This window comes from Heptranchias perlo, chromosome 17 (assembly GCF_035084215.1).
Source record: "Heptranchias perlo isolate sHepPer1 chromosome 17, sHepPer1.hap1, whole genome shotgun sequence".
NCBI classification, from domain to species: Eukaryota; Metazoa; Chordata; class Chondrichthyes; order Hexanchiformes; family Hexanchidae; genus Heptranchias; species Heptranchias perlo.
Genome location: NC_090341.1, coordinates 6704805 through 6722989, shown reverse-complemented (window position 1 = coordinate 6722989; position 18185 = coordinate 6704805). Strand labels below are relative to the sequence as shown.

At 48.3% G+C, this 18185-nt stretch overlaps 1 protein-coding gene across 1 annotated transcript in view; it reads right to left on the bottom strand.

Moving 5' to 3' along the window:
• hmces (5-hydroxymethylcytosine binding, ES cell specific) overlaps positions 1–16127 on the bottom strand; it is a 19606-nt gene extending 3479 nt beyond the window's left edge. Inside the window, exons 1-6 of the mRNA XM_067999061.1 lie at positions 16058–16127; positions 10684–10916; positions 8460–8603; positions 7627–7749; positions 1432–1580; positions 515–525 (exon numbers count right to left, since the gene is read on the bottom strand). Of these exons, the coding sequence (XP_067855162.1) occupies positions 515–525; positions 1432–1580; positions 7627–7749; positions 8460–8603; positions 10684–10872 (616 nt within the window). The 5' untranslated portion in view covers positions 10873–10916; positions 16058–16127. The remainder of the gene's footprint in view (positions 1–514; positions 526–1431; positions 1581–7626; positions 7750–8459; positions 8604–10683; positions 10917–16057) is intronic.
• Positions 16128–18185: the final 2058 nt, after the last annotated feature.

Here is an 18185-nt window from a genome sequence, read left to right as displayed (position 1 = left end):
GGGGATGCAGACGGCGCAGACTGAGCAACCCGTTAACGAGAGTGAAACATGAAGCTCCCACGTGACTCAGTCTATAAAGGGCACTGTCCCAGTGCGCCACACAGTGAGGGGACAGGAAGATCCCAGTTTAGATCCTCATTGGCTGATCTTAGCCAGGGCAACAATAGTGGAATTTATACCCCCTCGGAACCAATCTTTTGTTTCTAGGCTCGTCCCATTCTCGCCTCCTTTTGTTTTAGAATTTCCCCGAGCCGCAGTCTAAAGTACACTGACAGCACTCTCACCGTCGATGGTATTTTTTTTAATATGAAAGGACCCGATCTTACCATCTCCAGTAATACTGGAGGGCAAGTCCCCCTCACCACTACAGGGTATCCTCGGACAGTGCCACAGAGGACTGACTAGGATTTGTACCAAAGTTTTGATCAGCTTTTGAATAAAACACCAACAGAGTATAAATCAATCTTACAAAAAGAAAAAAAAAAGACAGTTATTTCCCCCTGTTTTGTCTGACCTTGAGATAACCTGGAAACGAAGGTGAGATAACAAGAGCCAGTCTACAGGAACCTCTATCAATAGTCAGTGCCCAACTGACTCCAGGTCTGAATTAGACCACTTTCCAGGCAGCCCACTCTGAGAAATGCGCCCTTTAAAAGGGACAAGCCAGCTAAACATTACACCTGTGCTCCAGATCCCAAACTATCACTGAGCAATAGCACAGGAGATCAGTATAGGAGACTGATATATACCCAAAGGGACTGCCTGGTGCAGTACTAAGCCAAACGGACCAGATGGTCTTAGATCCAGTTCCTGGTCCCTGTAGAGTCATCTGGAGCTGAGGTTGCAGTTGGGGCAGTAGTGTCTCCGTTAGCTAGAGGTCCTAAACACAAGATAGTCGCTAATAAATCCAATAGGGAATTCAGGAGAAACTTCTTTACCCAGAGAGTGGTGAGAATGTGGAACTCACTGCCATAAGGAGTAGTTGAGGTGAACAGTATAGATGCATTTAAGGGGAAGCTCGATAAACACATGAGGGAGAAAGGAACCGCTCTCTGGGTAAAGAAGTTTCTCCTGAATTCCCTATTGGATTTATTAGCGATCTTCTTGTATTTAGGACCTCTAGGTTTGGATTTCCCCGCAAGTAGAAACATCTTCTCTACGTTTACTCTATCAAACCCTTTCTTTATTTTAAAGACCTCTATCAGGTCACCCCTCAGTCTTCTCTTTTCTTGAGAAAAAAGCCCCAGCCTTTTCAATCTTTCCTGATAGGTATAACCTCTCAGTTCTGGTATCATCCCCGTAAATCTTTTTTGCACCTTCTCCAGTGCTTCTATAATCCTATATACCCCCTGCCCATTAAGAGCGCCAGCCTGTGCTGCCCTTCCTGAAAGGTATAGCCTCTCAGTTACGTGGCTCTTCCCATTCACTCACCTGTCGTGTATCCAGTTCATGGCCTTGGAAGCGTCCACCGTGATGATGGTGTAAGTGTAAAGCGCCTCCCCTCCACCGGGCGGCCTCCAACAGTCGAAGAGCCCGGCCATGGTCAGCAGACGCCGGCCCTTCCACTCCTCACCATCTGTCTGAACCGTCAATAAACAGCGGTTAACTTACCAGTCACTACCAAATCAACACAGACCGAAAGGCGGGGGCTTGTGCAGTTGTGTGGGATCTTACTCTGCGCAAAATGGCTGCTGCATTTGCAACCGTGACTGCACTCCAGAGTAACTTACTGTACATGAGGTGCTTCTGGGAAACATCACAGGCACTTCTTAAATGCACACTTTTCTCTCCTCGTTCCCAATTTAAAGCGATATTCTCCTTGTGAACAGAATGCCTTTTCCACCCATTGTCAGCATGAATCGTTTGTAGATCAGGTTATAGCAAAGGCCAAATAGAGCAACTCTCCCTTTACTCTGTGCTTTAACCCACAAAATCAGAACAGCACCTATTATGGCATCTGTGGGACAGTTTTCCCATTGCCCACACAAGCCACCCGTGACCTCTGACTCAGATAATCAATTTAATGGAGAGAGTGCGAGAGAGCGAGAGAGAGCGAGCGAGAGAGCGAGAGAGAGCGAGCGAGAGAGGGAGAGAGAGAGAGAGTGAGCGAGAGAGGGAGAGAGTGAGAGTGAGCGAGAGAGAGAGAGAGAGAGAGTGAGCGAGAGAGGGAGAGAGAGAGTGAGCGAGAGAGGGAGAGAGTGAGAGTGAGCGAGAGAGTGAGAGTGAGAGTGAGCGAGAGAGAGAGAGAGAGTGAGCGAGAGAGGGAGAGAGAGAGTGAGCGAGAGAGGGAGAGTGAGCGAGAGTGACTTTCATCCCATCAGCCAGGCCTCGACCTGAAGCCCGTGTGCCATCCAGTCCCCTTGAACGAGGCAGGCATGAAAACTTTTCTCCGTACAACATTAGAACAGGAAGCGAATGCGGACACGGATATTTACAGCTCATCAAGACCCGTTCAGATTCAAAAAAGGGACATTCAGGTAAGGGGGAGGGGACACAGAACAGCACCAGCAGCTCTCTGGGATCTCACCCGAGTGTCCATTCTTCATGTACAATCCTAAACAGCACCCTATTCAATTGTGGGGGGGGGGGGGGGGGAAGACACAGGGGGCAACGTTCATCTGTTGGCTGGAGACATGCAGATTCCAGCAAGGCTGGACCGGGGTGGGGGAAAGAGGAGGGGGAGGGTCATTGGATAGTAAAAAGGAGCAAGAAGGCGTTTCTCTTCCCTCGCCCAGGGTCACTGCCATTACCCAAACCACTGATGCAGTTGAGATGAGTTAACTCTGCACAGCCTGGGACCTCTGATTAAGAATCACACCATGCAGTGCCGTCACAGATTAGGCCATCAGGGGCTGGCGTATCACCTTACACGTTAGATCTCCAGCGCTGTCTACGTGAGTCTGATTCATAGACAGTGGCACAATCTCTATTCACTATTTTCAAAAGTGTTCTCTCTCTCTCTCTCTCTCTCTAATTAAACATATTGAACTAATCACACGTTTCTCTCCTAGTCTCTGATTACCCTCTTGAAAACATGCTGATGTGGAAGCAATCACCATCGGAACACGGCTAATTTAATCAAGTAAAATAACTGATTCGGGTAAAAGCTGATTGTGGGGACCCACTCAGCAAAATTAAATAATTTATAAAGAAGGAGGCAGGATCAGAGAGGCCAGGCCGGGATCAATTCCTTCCTGTGATTTGGCGAGGTCTGTTTTGTGCTCTCCAAGGTGAGTAGAGGCTGGAATGCATTTCTACCTCGGCATTTTTTGCCTCTTCCAGGAGATTACGGGGCTGCGGGGGTGGATTGGGAGGAAGTGTTTAGCCACGATGCTCCGGCCATCCTGGTGTGGGGCAGGCTTGATAGACCAGCAGGTCTTTCCCTGCCTGGCAATTTCGTATATACTTTTGGGGCATCCCCCCTCCCCCCCCTCTCCCATCCCCCCCCATCCCTCCCTCTCCCATCCCTCCCTCCCTCCCTCTCTCTCCCTCCCATCCCCCCCATCTCTCCCATCCCCCCTCCCTCTCCGCCCCCTCCAACCACCCTCCCCGCCCCCCCCCTCCAACCACCCTCCTCCCCCCTCCCCCCAACCACCCTCTCCGCCCCCCCCCCTCCAACCACCCTCTCCGCCCCCCCCTCCAACCACCCTCCTCCCCCCTCCCCCCAACCACCCTCTCCGCCCCCCCCTCCAACCACCCTCTCCGCCCCCCCCCTCCAACCACCCTCTCCGCCCCCCCCTCCAACCACCCTCTCCGCCCCCCCCTCCAACCACCCTCTCCGCCCCCCCCCTCCTCGTGTCCAATGATTGCTGAGACCAGGCAGTGCCTGACACAACAAAATGATGTAAAACATAACAACAAAAAAAAAATCTATAGTAGTAGAGGCGGGTACAATTTTGTCTTTTAAAAAGTATTTGGACAGTTACATGGGTAAGATGGGTATAGAGGGATATGGGCCAAGTGCAGGCAATTGGGACTAGCTTAGTGGTATAAACTGGGCGACATGGACATGTTGGGCCGAAGGGCCTGTTTCCATGTTGTAAACTTCTATGATTCATTCTACTCTGGTGCAGTGTGACGGTCCTGTTGCTCCCCCTCCTTAACGTGGCCAATTCTCGTTCCATTTGCCAGACTGGGCATCACTTTGAGTCCCCCCTCCCTCCCCAGTGAGACTGCCCAATCGCACAAGATCCTTACAGTGGGTTTTAGTCAGGAAGATTTTATTCCGTTAAGCGTTTTAAGCTCCAGCCCTAAGATCGGTTCAGATGAAAAAAAAGGCTCTTTGACCTCATCTTACCAAGGATATGAACCCTACTATCTTTCCACTACCGCTTCAGCATCCCCCTGATCAGGCAGGCATGACCTCGGTTTGACATCTCACCCGACAGCGCAGCAATCCCTCAGTTCTACACGTTTAAAGACGATGCGTTCAAGTCCTGGTGTGGGATTCAAACTCACCACTTTCTGACGGGGAGAAAGTACGTTCCATGTCCTCAGCTCGCCCCAAAGCGTTTCACGGCCAACGATTAACTTCTTGAAAAATAGCCACTACTGTTTAGTCACTGCAGCCAATTTGCACACAGCAAGATCGCATAACTAGCAAAAGAGATGAACTGTTTTGATGGTATTGGGGGGGGGGGGGTGATGTTGGCAGAGACAACTTTTTTTTTAAAAAGTTCATTCTCGGGACGTGGGCGTCGCTGGCAAGGCCGGCATTTATTTCCCATCCCTATCACCCGAGGGGCTTGCTATGCGCAGAGGACAGTTAGCAGACAATCACATTGCTGTGGGACTGGAGTCATATTTCGACCCAGAGCGGGTAAGGACGGCAGGTTTCCTTCCCAAGAGGACATTAGCGAACCAGTTGGGTTTTTACGACAATCCGAAAGCTTCACGGTCACTTTTACATATAACAGATTTTTTTTAAAAAACCAAATTCAAATTCTCAATCTGCCCTTGTGGGATCTGAACGTTGCTAAATTTGCTGATGACACAAAAGGTAGGAAGGAAAGTAAGTTGTGAAGAGGACTTAAGGAGTCTGCACAGGGATATAGATGGGTTAAGTGAGTGGGCATAAATTTGGCAGATAGAGTATAACGTAGGAAAATATGAACTTGTCCACTTTGGCAGGAGGAATAGAAAAGCAGTATATTATTTAAATGGAGAGAGATTGCAGAACTCTGAGGTACAGAGGGATCTGGGTGTCCTAGTACATGAATCACAATAAGTTAGTATGCAGGTACAGCAAGTGATTAGGAAGGCAAATGGAATGTCATTTATTGCAAGGAGAATGAAATATAAAAGTAGAGATGTTTTGCTACAGTTGTGCAGGGCATTGGTGAAACCATATCTAGAATACTGTGTGCAGTTTTGGTCTCCTTATTTAAGAAAGGGCATAATTGCTTTGGGGGTGGTTCAGAGAAGGTTCACTCACTGATTCTTGGGAAGAGGGGGTTATCTTATGAGGAAAGGTTGGACAAGTTGGGCCTCTATACACTGGAGTTTAGAAGAATGAGAGGTGATCTTATTGAAACATATAAGATCCTGAGGGGACTTGAAGGGGTAGATGCTGAGAGGATGTTTCTCCTTGTGGGAGAGACTAGAACTAGGGGACACAGTTTAAAAATAAGGGGTCTCCCATTTCAGACGGAGATGAGGAGAAATTTTTTCTCAGAGGGTCGTGAGTCTGTGGAACTCCCTTCCCCAGAGAGCGGTGGAGGCAGGGTCATTGAATATTTTTAAGGCTGAGTTAGATAGATTCCTGATTAACGAGGGAGTCAAAGGTTATAGTAGGTAGACGGGAAAGTAGGGTTGAGGTCGCAATCAGATCAGCCATGATCTTATCACATGGCAGAGCAGGCTCGAGGGGCCGAATAGCCCACTCCTGCTCTTAATTCGTATGTGCGTATGTAACATAACCAGTGTGAACTCTCCTGTGATACGGCCATGGGATGAGTGTGTTAATCCAATATGACACTCTGTACCAGTCAATTTATTTATATATTCTTGAAAGAAACAGAATCTCACACAGGATGTATTATTAAATACTTACTGACTCAGCCATTGGGAAGTCGAAAAAAATTAATTGAAAACTTGAAAAGGACGATTCATCAAGGCAACAAGAGTTCCCACACCCTCCATTCCCCTGATATATATTGATGCCGTGGCTCAGCGGCTGACCGACTTGTTTGAGTGAGTTGAGCGAAGGTTACACATTCCCTCAGACGGAGTGACGATGGGAAAGCTTCTACGAGCTGATTGGGACAACATCCCTTACACAGAATGTACAGCAGAGAAACAGACCATTAGGGCCAACTGGTCTATGCCGGTGTTTATCTCCACACGAGCCTCCTCCCTCCCTACTTCATCCAACCCTATCAGCATATCTTTCTATTCCTTTCTCCCTCATGTGTTTATCTAGCTTCCCCTTAAATGCATCTACGCTATTCGCCTCAACTGCTCCTTGTGGGAGCGAGTTCCACATTCCAACCACTCTCTGGGTAAAGAAGTTTCTCCTGAATTCCCTACTGGATTTACTAGTGACTATTTTATATTTATGGCCCCGAGTTTTGGTCTCTGCAAGTGGAAACATCTTCTCTACGTCTACCCTATCAAACCCTTTCCTAATCTTAAAGACCTCTATCAGGTCACCCCTCGGCCTTCTCTTTTCTAGAGAAAAGAGCCCCAGCCTGTTCAGTCTTCGGAAGTAGTGGAGGAGGCGGAGCCCGATGTGTGGCTCTGGAACGGCAATGGTGCCGGGGGGAAATAGAGCAAGTCACTCGGGCTCTGACTCGTTTTCCTGGTGCTTCTCTCCCATCCCCTCCTTCCCCGAAGCCGCCGAGTCTCGTTGGGATCATTCCCACAGGCAGCGAGCGCCCTCTGGCACCATGCCCCAAAGGCGAGTTGTCGGCAGGCTATTCAACCACGAGGGCGTCACGGCTGAGGTAAATCCGGTCAACCAACGTCCTCACGCAACCACTTTCCAGCGGGAGTCACGGCTAGCTAGCGATCGAGAGTGGAAACGCTGGCCGATTTTCTTCGTCCTCCCTGCGCCCGGGGGAATAGAGGCCAAATGCAGCCTGCTGGCTGAGAACGATTAGCTCAGCACAGACCAGGAAACCAAACCCACGAACCTCCTGGTCTGTGCGGCTCAGCGACTCGACGCCTCAGGCAGCCGAGCCATCAGGAGGCTCTGCACCGTGACTCTTGTTATCGACGCCGCGGCTCAGCGGGGAGCGCTCTCGCCTCCGAGTCAGAAGGTCGTGGGTTCAAGTCCCACTCCAGAGACTCGAGCACAAAACACAGGCTGTACTGAGGGGGTGCTGCACTGTCGGAGGTGCGGTCTTTCGGATGAGACGTTAAACCGAGGCCCCGTCCGCACTTTACGGTGGACATAAAAGATCCCAGGGCACTATCTCGAAGAGCAGCAGGGGGGAGTTCTCCCCGGTGTCCGGGCCAATATTTATCCCTCAACCAACATCACGAAAACGCACATGATCTGGTCATTATCACGTTGCAAATTGGCTGCCATGTTTCCCTACATTGGCTAGACATCACTGGCTGTAAAGCGCTTTGGGAAATCCTGAGGCCGTGAAAGGCTCTATATAAATGCAAGTTCTTTCTTACCTCCTCTTTCTCGCAGGTCTGTGGGAAGTGGATGAAATAGGGCTGCTTCTCCCCTTGTTGCCTCTGCCACTCGAAGAATCCATCGGCCAACACAACGCAGCGCTGTCCTCTGAAGAGTGGATCCTGTGGAAGAGCACGTTAAGCCGGTTACAGGAGTTTTTACAGCTCTGGTTATCCAGTTCTGGATCAGACGGTCCTGACTTTGAAGACATTTCTAAAATGTAACGCAGACGTACAATAATCGTATTTAACGGTTCAAAGTCGGCTCCCTTTCCCCCGGCGTGACGGGGATGCGTTAGTTATTGAGGATTTCGGTGCATTTGCATCGAAAGCAGGAGCGTCAAAGCATTTTGTCCTATGACGCCTCAGGAATCTTGCTGTGCACAAACTGCCTGTTAGGTTCCCCAACAGTGCCACACTGGCTGAGAAGCGCTTTGGGATTTCCCGAGGTGCTGAAGGCACTATCTAGGAACACAGGAATTGCGAGACTGCGGCCCATCTAGTCTGTTGTCTACCATCCTTCTTTACCCAGACAGTGGAACTCGCTACCACATGCAGTGGTTGAGGCGAATAGCATAGATGCATTCAAGGGGAAGCTAGATAAACACACGAGGGAGAAAGAAATAGAAGGATATGCTGACAGGGTGAGATGAAGAGGGGTGGGAGGAGGCTCGTGTGGAGCATAAACACCAGCATGGACCGGTTGGGCCGAATGGCCTGTTTCCGTGCTGGACGTTCTGTGTAATCCTGGTAGTCGCACGGTACGACGATAACGGAGGTGGAGGAAGTGCGAGGGCACGCTGAGTGATCCGAGTGCTCGCTGAGCATCGTACCTTGTATGACTTCTTCTGCATCATCCCATCACTGCGGCAGTTGCTGGTGTTGTACTGCATTTTCGAGGGGTCACTCTCCCGAAACCAGGAAGGAATAAGACCCCAGCGCATGGCTGCTAGGATAGGCTCTGCACTCTCCGCATCCTGTCAAAACAAATCATAGAATCATAGAAGTTACAACATGGAAACAGGCCCTTCGGCCCAACATGTCCATGTCGCCCAGTTTATACCACTAAGCTAGTCCCAATTGCCTGCACTTGGCCCATATCCCTCTATACCCATCTTACCCATGTAACTGTCCAAATGCTTTTTAAAAGACAAAATTGTACCCGCCTCTACTACTGCCTCTGGCAGCTCGTTCCAGACACTCACCACCCTTTGAGTGAAAAAATTGCCCCTCTGGACCCTTTTGTATCTCTCCCCTCTCACCTTAAATCTATGCCCCCTCGTTATAGACTCCCCTACCTTTGGGAAAAGATTTTGACTATCTACCTTATCTATGCCCCTCATTATTTTATAGACTTCTATAAGATCACCCCTAAACCTCCTACTCTCCAGGGAAAAAAGTCTCAGTCTATCTAACCTCTCCCTGTAAGTCAAAACAAATCGAAAGAGTCCGTTGGTCAAATCAAATTATCTTTTCGATCTTAAGTAGGTGCTTGGGTTCCTGCCCCGGTCACTGACTCCTGTTGGAAAGGGCATGTGTGGATTTTGGATTATAACAGGATTACACGGCTAATAAAGTGCTAACACCCACTGTCCAAACACACACGATTAATTGTCACGTAGGCAATGTGTTTGAGTGCAGCTGGCACCTGTAGAGCAGGGTGCTGTAGCCTCGTGGTTATGGATACTGGACTAACTGCCCACAGATTGCTGAGTTCGAATCCCACCATGGCAAGTTGTGAAATTGAATTCAATGAATCGGACGAGAAGGCCCAGCCACCTCCCCTTGACCTGCCATGGTTCCACCATCGCCAAGTCTCCAACTTGGGTGCATTTTGGGGGGGGAGGTGGGGGGGGGTCACCACCGGGCAGAAGTTGAACAGGAGGGGCCACATCACAATTCCAGGAGCAGGACAGACACTGGAAAATCTGCAACAAGTGGCTCATCTCATGACCCCTCAAAGCCTTTCCACCATCTACACAGCACAGGTCGCACATGTGATGGAACACTCCCCGTTCAAGAAGCTCAACACCATCCAGGACAGAAGAGTTTGTTTGATTGGTGCTCCCGCCACTGGGCCCACACTGTACAATCTATAGGATGCACTGCAGCAGCTCACCAAGGTCACTTCGACAGCACCTCCCTCCCCCGCAACCTCTACTATCGAGAGGGACAACAGCAGCAACGGGTACACCATCGTCTGCAATTCCCCTCCGAGTCACACACCATCCCGACTTGGACATATATCACCACTGGGTCAATTTCCTGGAACTCCCCACCTAACACCATTGTGGGAGCACCATTACTACCAGGACTGCAACGGTTCAAGAAAGGCCCACCGTCACCGTCTCGGGGCAACTAGGGACGGGCCAAAATTGTGGCCTTGCCAGGGTCAGCCACATCCCGAGAACAAGTAAAACGAAACGCGCTCCAGCCTGGTGGAGCTGTACCCCAATCAGTGTCCATGGAACCACAATTCATATAGTGCCCGTGGAACTGTACCCCAGCCAGTGCCCACAGAACCGCACTCCAGCTGGTGCCCGTGGAACTGTACCCCAGCCAGTGCCCACAGAACCGCACTCCAGCTGGTGCCCGTGGTGTCATACCCTGGTCAGTGCCCACAGAACCGCACTCCAGCTGGTGCTCGTGGTGTCATACCCTGGCCAGTGCCGATGGAACCGCACTCCAGCTGGTGCCCATGGTGTCATACCCTGGCCAGTGCCCACAGAACTGCACTCCAGCTGGTGCCCATGGTGTCATACCCTGGCCAGTGCCGATGGAACCGCACTCCAGCTGGTGCCCGTGGAACTGTACCGCAGCAAGGAAAGGAGAGAAATTTGGGAGAAAGATAAAGTACCAAGTTGATTTTGCCTGCCCCGCCCCGAAGTTAATTCAAATACAATAAATAGAGAAAAGCACTTGTTGGTTTTTGCATTTCTCCATTGAATGCAACACAGAAAATTAGGACAATAAACTTCTCCGCGCTGATGGCCAGATATAAAATGTAACCACCTTCCGATTCCAAGCATTAAGAAGCATAAAAAGGTCTGTAATTACTTTGTGAAAGTGTCTCCTGGACACCAGCACTGGGCCGTTGGAATGGGGGCTTCTGTTGAACGAGGGCTGGTACTTATCTTGGTCCCCATCTCTCCATTGAGGATCTCTCCTCCTTCCATGTCTGTCTCGATAGGCACAGGCGCGTCTGAGCTGATCAGCAGCCAGTGTGCAAGCAGTGCGTCCGCACATGTTGGCTAGGAATAGCTCTTTGCACAAACCCTTATACTGGAAGCCTGTAAAAGAGATGATGCAAGGTAAAATTAAGTTTTCGTCATTGTTCTAAGCTGGACAAACATCCAGAAGCTTACTCATGCTCTGAGCTGGTAAGCTGCAGTTTTGGCTGGTTAAATTCCACCAGTAACCCACGCACACTTAGGGGTCTCTAACCTTATCTATACTCGTTAAAATTGGTCAACTTTTTCCATATTAATTCCTACGTTCACAGTTCTAACGGAAACTGCCTATGTAAACTTGTCACGTTGTAATTACACCTTCCCACCAGTGGAGGCACTGGAGCATCACCACTGGCAGGAGAGTGTAATTGCAGCACGGCAACATCGGCATTGGTTCGGTGATTGCGCTCTTGCTTTTGAGTCAAAGGTCATGGGCTCAAGCACAATACCTAAGCTGACACACTAGTGCAGTACTGAGGGAGTGCTGCACTGTCGAAGGTGCCGCCTTTCAGATGAGACGTTAAACCAAAACCTCGTGTGCCTGCCTAGGTGGGTGTAAAACACCCCGTGGCATTACTCAAGGAAGAATAAGTGAGTTTTCCTGGTGTCGCGGTTAACGTTCATTCCTCAACACCACCAAAAGCAGATCGACTGGTCATTTATCTCATTGCGGTTTGTGGGACCTTGCTGGGTGCAAATTGGCTGCTGCATTTGCCTGCAAAACAGTGACTACACTTCAATTAATTGGCTGTAAAGTCCTTTGAGACGTCCCGAGGACGTGAAAGGTGCTATATCAATGCAAGGGTCTTTCATTCTTTTACATAGGCAGTTTCTATTATAGAAATTAAGAATTTACAATGAAAATATAAAAATATGGACAAAACCCATGCCTTTAAAATAGCAGCAGAGTTACATCTGCGTGCTCCGATTCCAATTATCCCCCCACCCCCCCTCCAGTCTCTGACCCCACATCACCTGAAACCACACTTGGTCTTTAATCTCTGCGTGCAAAGCCACAGAAGACCGATGGGTTTCCTTTTAAATACTGAAACCACTTTCCTTTTAAAAACTCTTGCGCATTTTGCTTCCGCCGTCCAAGGCAGCAACCTTTCTCCGGTGAAAAGGGCAACTTGCAACCCAGATTCAGAAAGCTGCTACAAGGACCGCACGTCTTTTGGCGGCAGACAAGTCTGCATCCAGTTGCTGGATGTGATCCCTGTGCAGTAGGTTACAACCGGCAATCTCCATTGAGAATTAAGATATAAACACACAGGATAGAGACAGTGCCAAGTTCTTTCCAATTACATTCCGACAAATAAGAGGGGAAAAAGAAACATACACTGTATTATACAACCAGACAGTTGCAGAGGGGTTTCAGTTGTTGTCTGTCTGTACATAGAGGAACAAATCCTAGAGAAATATTTAACTATCCCACTCACTTGTTTAGTGTTTATATGTAATTTGACACAATCAGTGATTTTGGTAATTTGCTCTTATTGCAGTCTGCAAAGGGAATAAACATTCAGCATTAGGTTCAGCACAAATACTAAGCAAATCACGATCTCTACCATGAAAGTACCAGGAAAAGCACAGTACTTAGGTTTTAACAGCACCCCACCCTAGAAGTACTGTGGACACTGCCAATGCCTTTCTGAGTTGTAAAAGTACATGTGATACAAGATCTGGATTAAATTAAGTTCTTTGTGGGATTTTTATTAAATTCCTCACTGAATACAAAAAAAGGTCCCCTCTTGTAATCACACAAAAACAATACCTCCATCAATTTTTTTAAAAATGTAATCACACTCTACACAATGATAACTGATTTTCTGAAGTCATTTGAGATTTTAAGTTGATGGCAGACATCTGTCAGCTGTGGCTCAGTGATAGCACTGAGTCAGAAGGTTGTGGGTTCAGAGAGCACGTAATCTAGGCTGACAATCTCAGTGCAGTATTGAGGGAGTGCTGCACTGGCCGGAGGTGCCGTCTTTCGGACGAGATGTTAAACCGAGGTCCCGTCTGCCCTCTCAGGTGGGCGTAAAAGATCCCACTGCACTATTCGAACAAGAGCAGGGGAGTTCTCCCCGGTCAGAGAGATAGGGAGGGGGGGGCGAGGCCATGGAGGGATTTGACTTCAGACTTCAACCACTGGTCAGGAGGTCACGTGTTTCTGCTGTGCACGTACAGGATTTTAAAACTGGCAGTACTCAGCAATCTTTAGTTCATTTAAAAAGGTCTTCCTGAATATGGAAAGTTGGCAACTATGGAGCCCTCACACACCATATTACTTCCCTGGCCGCCGTGGCAGTCAAGCAGACGCAGGTCTTTCTCCGCACGTAGAGACAAAGATAAAATTAAACCGACGGGAGACTCGTTACGAAGCTTCCCTCTAATTTTTTTCGGCCACGTGCAGTCTGAATTCGGGTTTGTGCACCGATATAAAAAGGCAGTTACCGCCTCCGTAAAAAAAAAATCACAACTTTAAATAGAACATCTTTTTTAGAAAACATTATTCAGGGTAAATAACAAAACATACAAAATAACAAACAAATGTACAATTTAATGTTATATTGGCTGATAAATGTATATAGTTTATGAAATGGGTTGCACCAGGATTGAGCAGACCAGCCTCATTATATCTTATTGAAAATCATCTGATGGGAACGATTCAAATCAGCTTTTTGATGAATCAGCTTCATGACTCTGATTCAAACAGAAATAAATCGTTTGCAATCAGAATTTCTAAATTGAGTCAGAAATACAAAACAGCCGCCAAGTCAGTCAGTGTGAATTTGGGGATAGGGAACAGTTTAATTAAAGCTCTTCCCCTCCCCTTCATTGATTCCTCAGCAGGGTTTAACAAATTATTGCTGTCCAATTGTACATCTTGCAGGTTGCATTAGTTTTGGCTGCCTCTATGTATGGACCCCCTCCTCTGTGACTGGGCGGAGGTGCCTGGTCTCTGATTGATTGGGCGGAGAGGTCCGGTCTGTGTTTGGCCACTGACAAACTCTTCGGTTTCATTTTACTTCCTGGTCTGGCTTCCGCGCAGCCAATCAGCTACTCGCTGACTGCATTTCCCAGCAACGCGGTAAACAATGTCCGATTCCGGGGCCGGAGCCGCGGGATCGGCCACTCCCGAGCACCAGAGGCAGCGCAGCCTGCCTGGGGCTGCAGCGCTGGCGCGGTACCGGGGTGGGGGCAGAGCTGGAGAATGGCCTGGGGTCCCGGCACTGGTCAGTGTGAGAGGGGGGCCCCCCCGAGAGCAGTGGTTTGGTGCGCGGATGGAACGTTTAAGTGCGCGGCCCACAACAGACTGCTCCGCGGCCGCGCGCAGCTCAGAGGGAACAGTGCTCGTTACCACCTCGCTCTGAATCACCTCATAGGGGCAAGAGTAGGGTTGCCAACTCTGGTTGGATGTATTACTGGAGGTTTCATCACAAGGCCTCCAAAGGCCCTGCATAGTCAAACAGCCTTTTTCTCCCCCCATTTCCAATATTTCTGTTACAAATAATCAAAAGTATTCAAAGAATATGAAAAAAATATTTTTTTTTTTTTTTTAAGGCCCCTTTGATTTTTCTCCCCGGGTTTTTTGCTCGCAGCAGAGTCCAGGAGATTAATCTTCAATTCCTGGAGACTCCAGGACGATCCTGGAGGGTTGGCAACCCCCTAAGCAAGGGCAGTGTTGGCCAAGACCTGTAAACAGATCCAGCCTTTCAGCTGCAGGAAGTGAGGAGGATGTCTGACAGCAGATGGTGGCCCATTAGAAAAATGCACCTGCGATGTAGCAGATCAGTAAAGTGCCACGTTCAATCCTCGATCTATGCAAAGTCAACTGATCAAAGCCATGACGGGGACAGAGGCTCTATAGTTGGCGCCTCTTCTGGGGGGGGGTGGGGGGGGGAATCAATCATGGTCCTCCCACTCCTGATTGGTACCCAGTGAGTCGTGATGGACAGTGTGTGCATGCACATTGGCTGAAAACAGGACGGAGCTTGGCTCTGATACTCTACGTTAGAAAAGCCCGCTTCGCTGGCTAAACTAATGAAGAACGGCCATTTTAACTGTAACGACCTGTGGAACTGCACAAATCAACACCCACAGAAGAGGGGAAACTTTAAAATAAAAGATAAACGCCGCAGTCAGAATGAAACTAGCATTTTACAAATGGTTCCAAAACATGCCATCGCAGGTGACCCTATATATTTTGATCACTCTCTCCGATTATTCAATACCCACTTTGTGATTTTTCTCAGAATTGTTCCAACAGCTTAAATTTATACATAGCGACAGTTAACGTCCCAAAGTACTTCATAGTTGAGGGGCAAGAGTTACAGCAGAGCATTGCACCAGTCTGCACTTTCTTCACTAACCCTTTATAGCCAAGTCTACACGCTCTGAAAAAAAAATCAACATTCACTGTCTCCAAATTGGAGCCAAGAACTCAAAAACTCTTAAGTAATGGCAAATTTAACAAAATAAAAACCCCATTTGAAAATCAACTGCTCCCCAATCAGACCCCTTTTAATAAACAAATTATATTTATAATTCTTAACAAGAAGGGAGCAAGAAAATCAAGTTAAAGAAATAAATCACTCATACTGCATCTGTACAAAACCCTAAATATAAATACCACCCGCTGAATCGTAGAAATTTACAGCACAGAAGGAGGCCATTCAGCCCATCGTGTCCATGCTGGCCGATAAAAAGCTATCCAGCCCAATCCTACTTTCCAGCATTTGGTCCGCAGCCCTGTAGGTTACAGCACTTCAAGTGCGCATCCAAGTACTTTTGAAACGAGTTGAGGGTTTCTGCCTCTACCAGCCTCTCGGGCAGTGAGTTCCAGACCCCCACCACCCTCTGGGTGGGGGGAGAAAAAAAATTCTCCTCAGCTCCCCTCTAATGGCTTCTTGTATATTTCTCACCATTAAGGCCTGTTTAACCACTTTTCCTGTCAATCCCAAACTTTTCCCTCCCAGCAGGAAACACTTATTTATGAATAAATACCTCCTTTCAAAAAAGAAAAGTTACACATTCTCGCCCATTTAAAACAGGAGACACCGGGCTAAAATCCAGCCAATGCACAAAAAAAAACACACACACACACACAAAAGAGCAGCAGTAGCTGACCACTGGACCATGACCTCCCTCAGTCCCACTCTGACCCCGGCTTTTGACACATCCTCATTTGTTACACCCACCTGAGCGCGCCGTTACATTGTTGCCGTTCCGTCCCTCCGCCAAAGCGCGCCAACTCGCCTGGAGCAAACGTCATCCGCACGCACCGGCGTATTACGTCACAGAGACGACTCCACCCTATAATCATCCTCCGGCTCCGTACGTCGCGGCCGCGGCCCGCCGCCATGTTGGTGAGGTCAGAATCCATTGACTGGCTGGAATAGGATGTTCCTTTGCTTCATTTCAAATCTATTTGTTGGACGTTTTGTTGTCCTGTTGAGTTTGTATGTATTTATTAACTCGTTCTCTACGCTTTATCTTTCTTTCTGAGTCAGAATCATAGATTGATGCAGCACAGGAAGAGGCCATTCGGCCCATCGTGCCCATGCTGGCTCTTTGGAAGAGTTATCCAATTAGTCCCACTCTTATACCCTCCACCCCCCGCTGCTCTTTCGCTGCAGCCCTGCAAATTTTTTCTTCATGTATTTATCCAATTTCCTTTTGAAAGTTATTATTGAATCTGCCTCCGCCGCCCTTTCAGGCAGCCCATTCCTGATCATAACCACTCGCTGCGTTAACATTTTTTTCTTCATGTCGCCTCTGGTTCTTTTGTCAATCACCTTAAATCTGTGTCCTCTGGTTACCGACCCTTCTGCCACTGGAAACAGTTTCTCCTTATTCGCTCTATCAAAACCCTTCTTGATTTTGAACACCTCCATTAGTTATCAGTTATTGATTATTATCCCTATAAAGAAAGAATTTGCATTTATATAGCACTTGTCACATCCGATGTCCCAAAGCGCTTTTACAGCCATTTGATTACATTTGAAGTACAGTCACTGTTTATTGTTGTGTATGCACATGCAACAGCCAATTTCTGCACTGCGAGACCCCACGGTCAGCAATGAAAAAACTGGAAGTTATTTTTCTATTCATATCCCTTCCTCACCTCAGGTGAAACCCCTCCCCTCTCCGCATCTCTTTCCACCTTTAAAAACCTTCTTAACGCTCACCTTTTTAACCAAGCTTTTGGTCACCCTGCCTAATCTCTCCCCCATGGCTCAGCATCTGTTCCGTCCTTTAAGTATTTCTATTTATCTTTTCTCCGCCCTCCGTTGGGACGTTTTCCAAGTTATAGGCTGTGTAATGTCGTTCTTGTTGTACTTCACTCAACATTGCCCCAAGAAACCAAAGCAATCCACTGGCAGGGGCACCTGCTACATTCATTCATTTCATTATAATTTTTCCACAGATCGCATCCTCTTGGCACTGAATCACGATCTTCTGGGAAACATGATGACTTCCCTTGAAGACATTTATGATGTTGGAGGCGTTCCCCTCTCTCCCCCCCCCCCCAGTGCTTGACCTCAGCCCTTTGAAAGCTCTCCCCTTTCTCTGTCTGTCTTAGGATCGGAACTCCCCTCAGAACAGAGGGTTCAAGGACTAATGGCAGCAAGCTGATTGGGACCCCAAAGGTTGATGGGAATCATTTCGTTTCAGCTCCTCCCAGATCTTTGGGCCCCTGGGGCTTTTTGACCGCTGCTCTACAGCAGTAACATCCAGGCCCGAAGCGTCAGGTCTCCTCCTCTGTTTGGTCGTGCAAGGCCCTGCCGGCGGGGGGGGGCGCGCTGTTGGCCTGCACTGGAGGTACGACCGGGTCATGTTAACGCGCAGTGTGGACGCGCAGTGCACTTGGGCCTGTCCAGTGCCAGAACAGGGGTCGGCCAGGATAATCAGCCCCTGCATTACCTCTACGTTGTAACTGGGCGAGAAGGAAGGGAGAGGGCTTCATTGTTCCAATCACCAATAAAGGGGAGGGCTCTGCCCATTCACTGGTGTGCGCAGTTAATTTATTCCAAGATGCTCAGCGCATTTGACAATGGGAACTGTTTCTAGTAAAGGTAATGGCATCATAATACACAATGAGGAATTCCATGAATTGAGGTGCAGGGTCTGTCTCTAATGTTAGGATTGTGTGGGTGTACATTCACTCCTAACCACACATCAGTGGAGCCTGCATTGTTTGAAGATCTATCAATAATTGTAATGTCACAACAGGATATCTGTTTATTTTATAATGAAGAAAAATGACAAAACATCATTTTGAAACAACCAACAATTTGCTCCCAAAAACAAGTGGAGGTGGAGGAG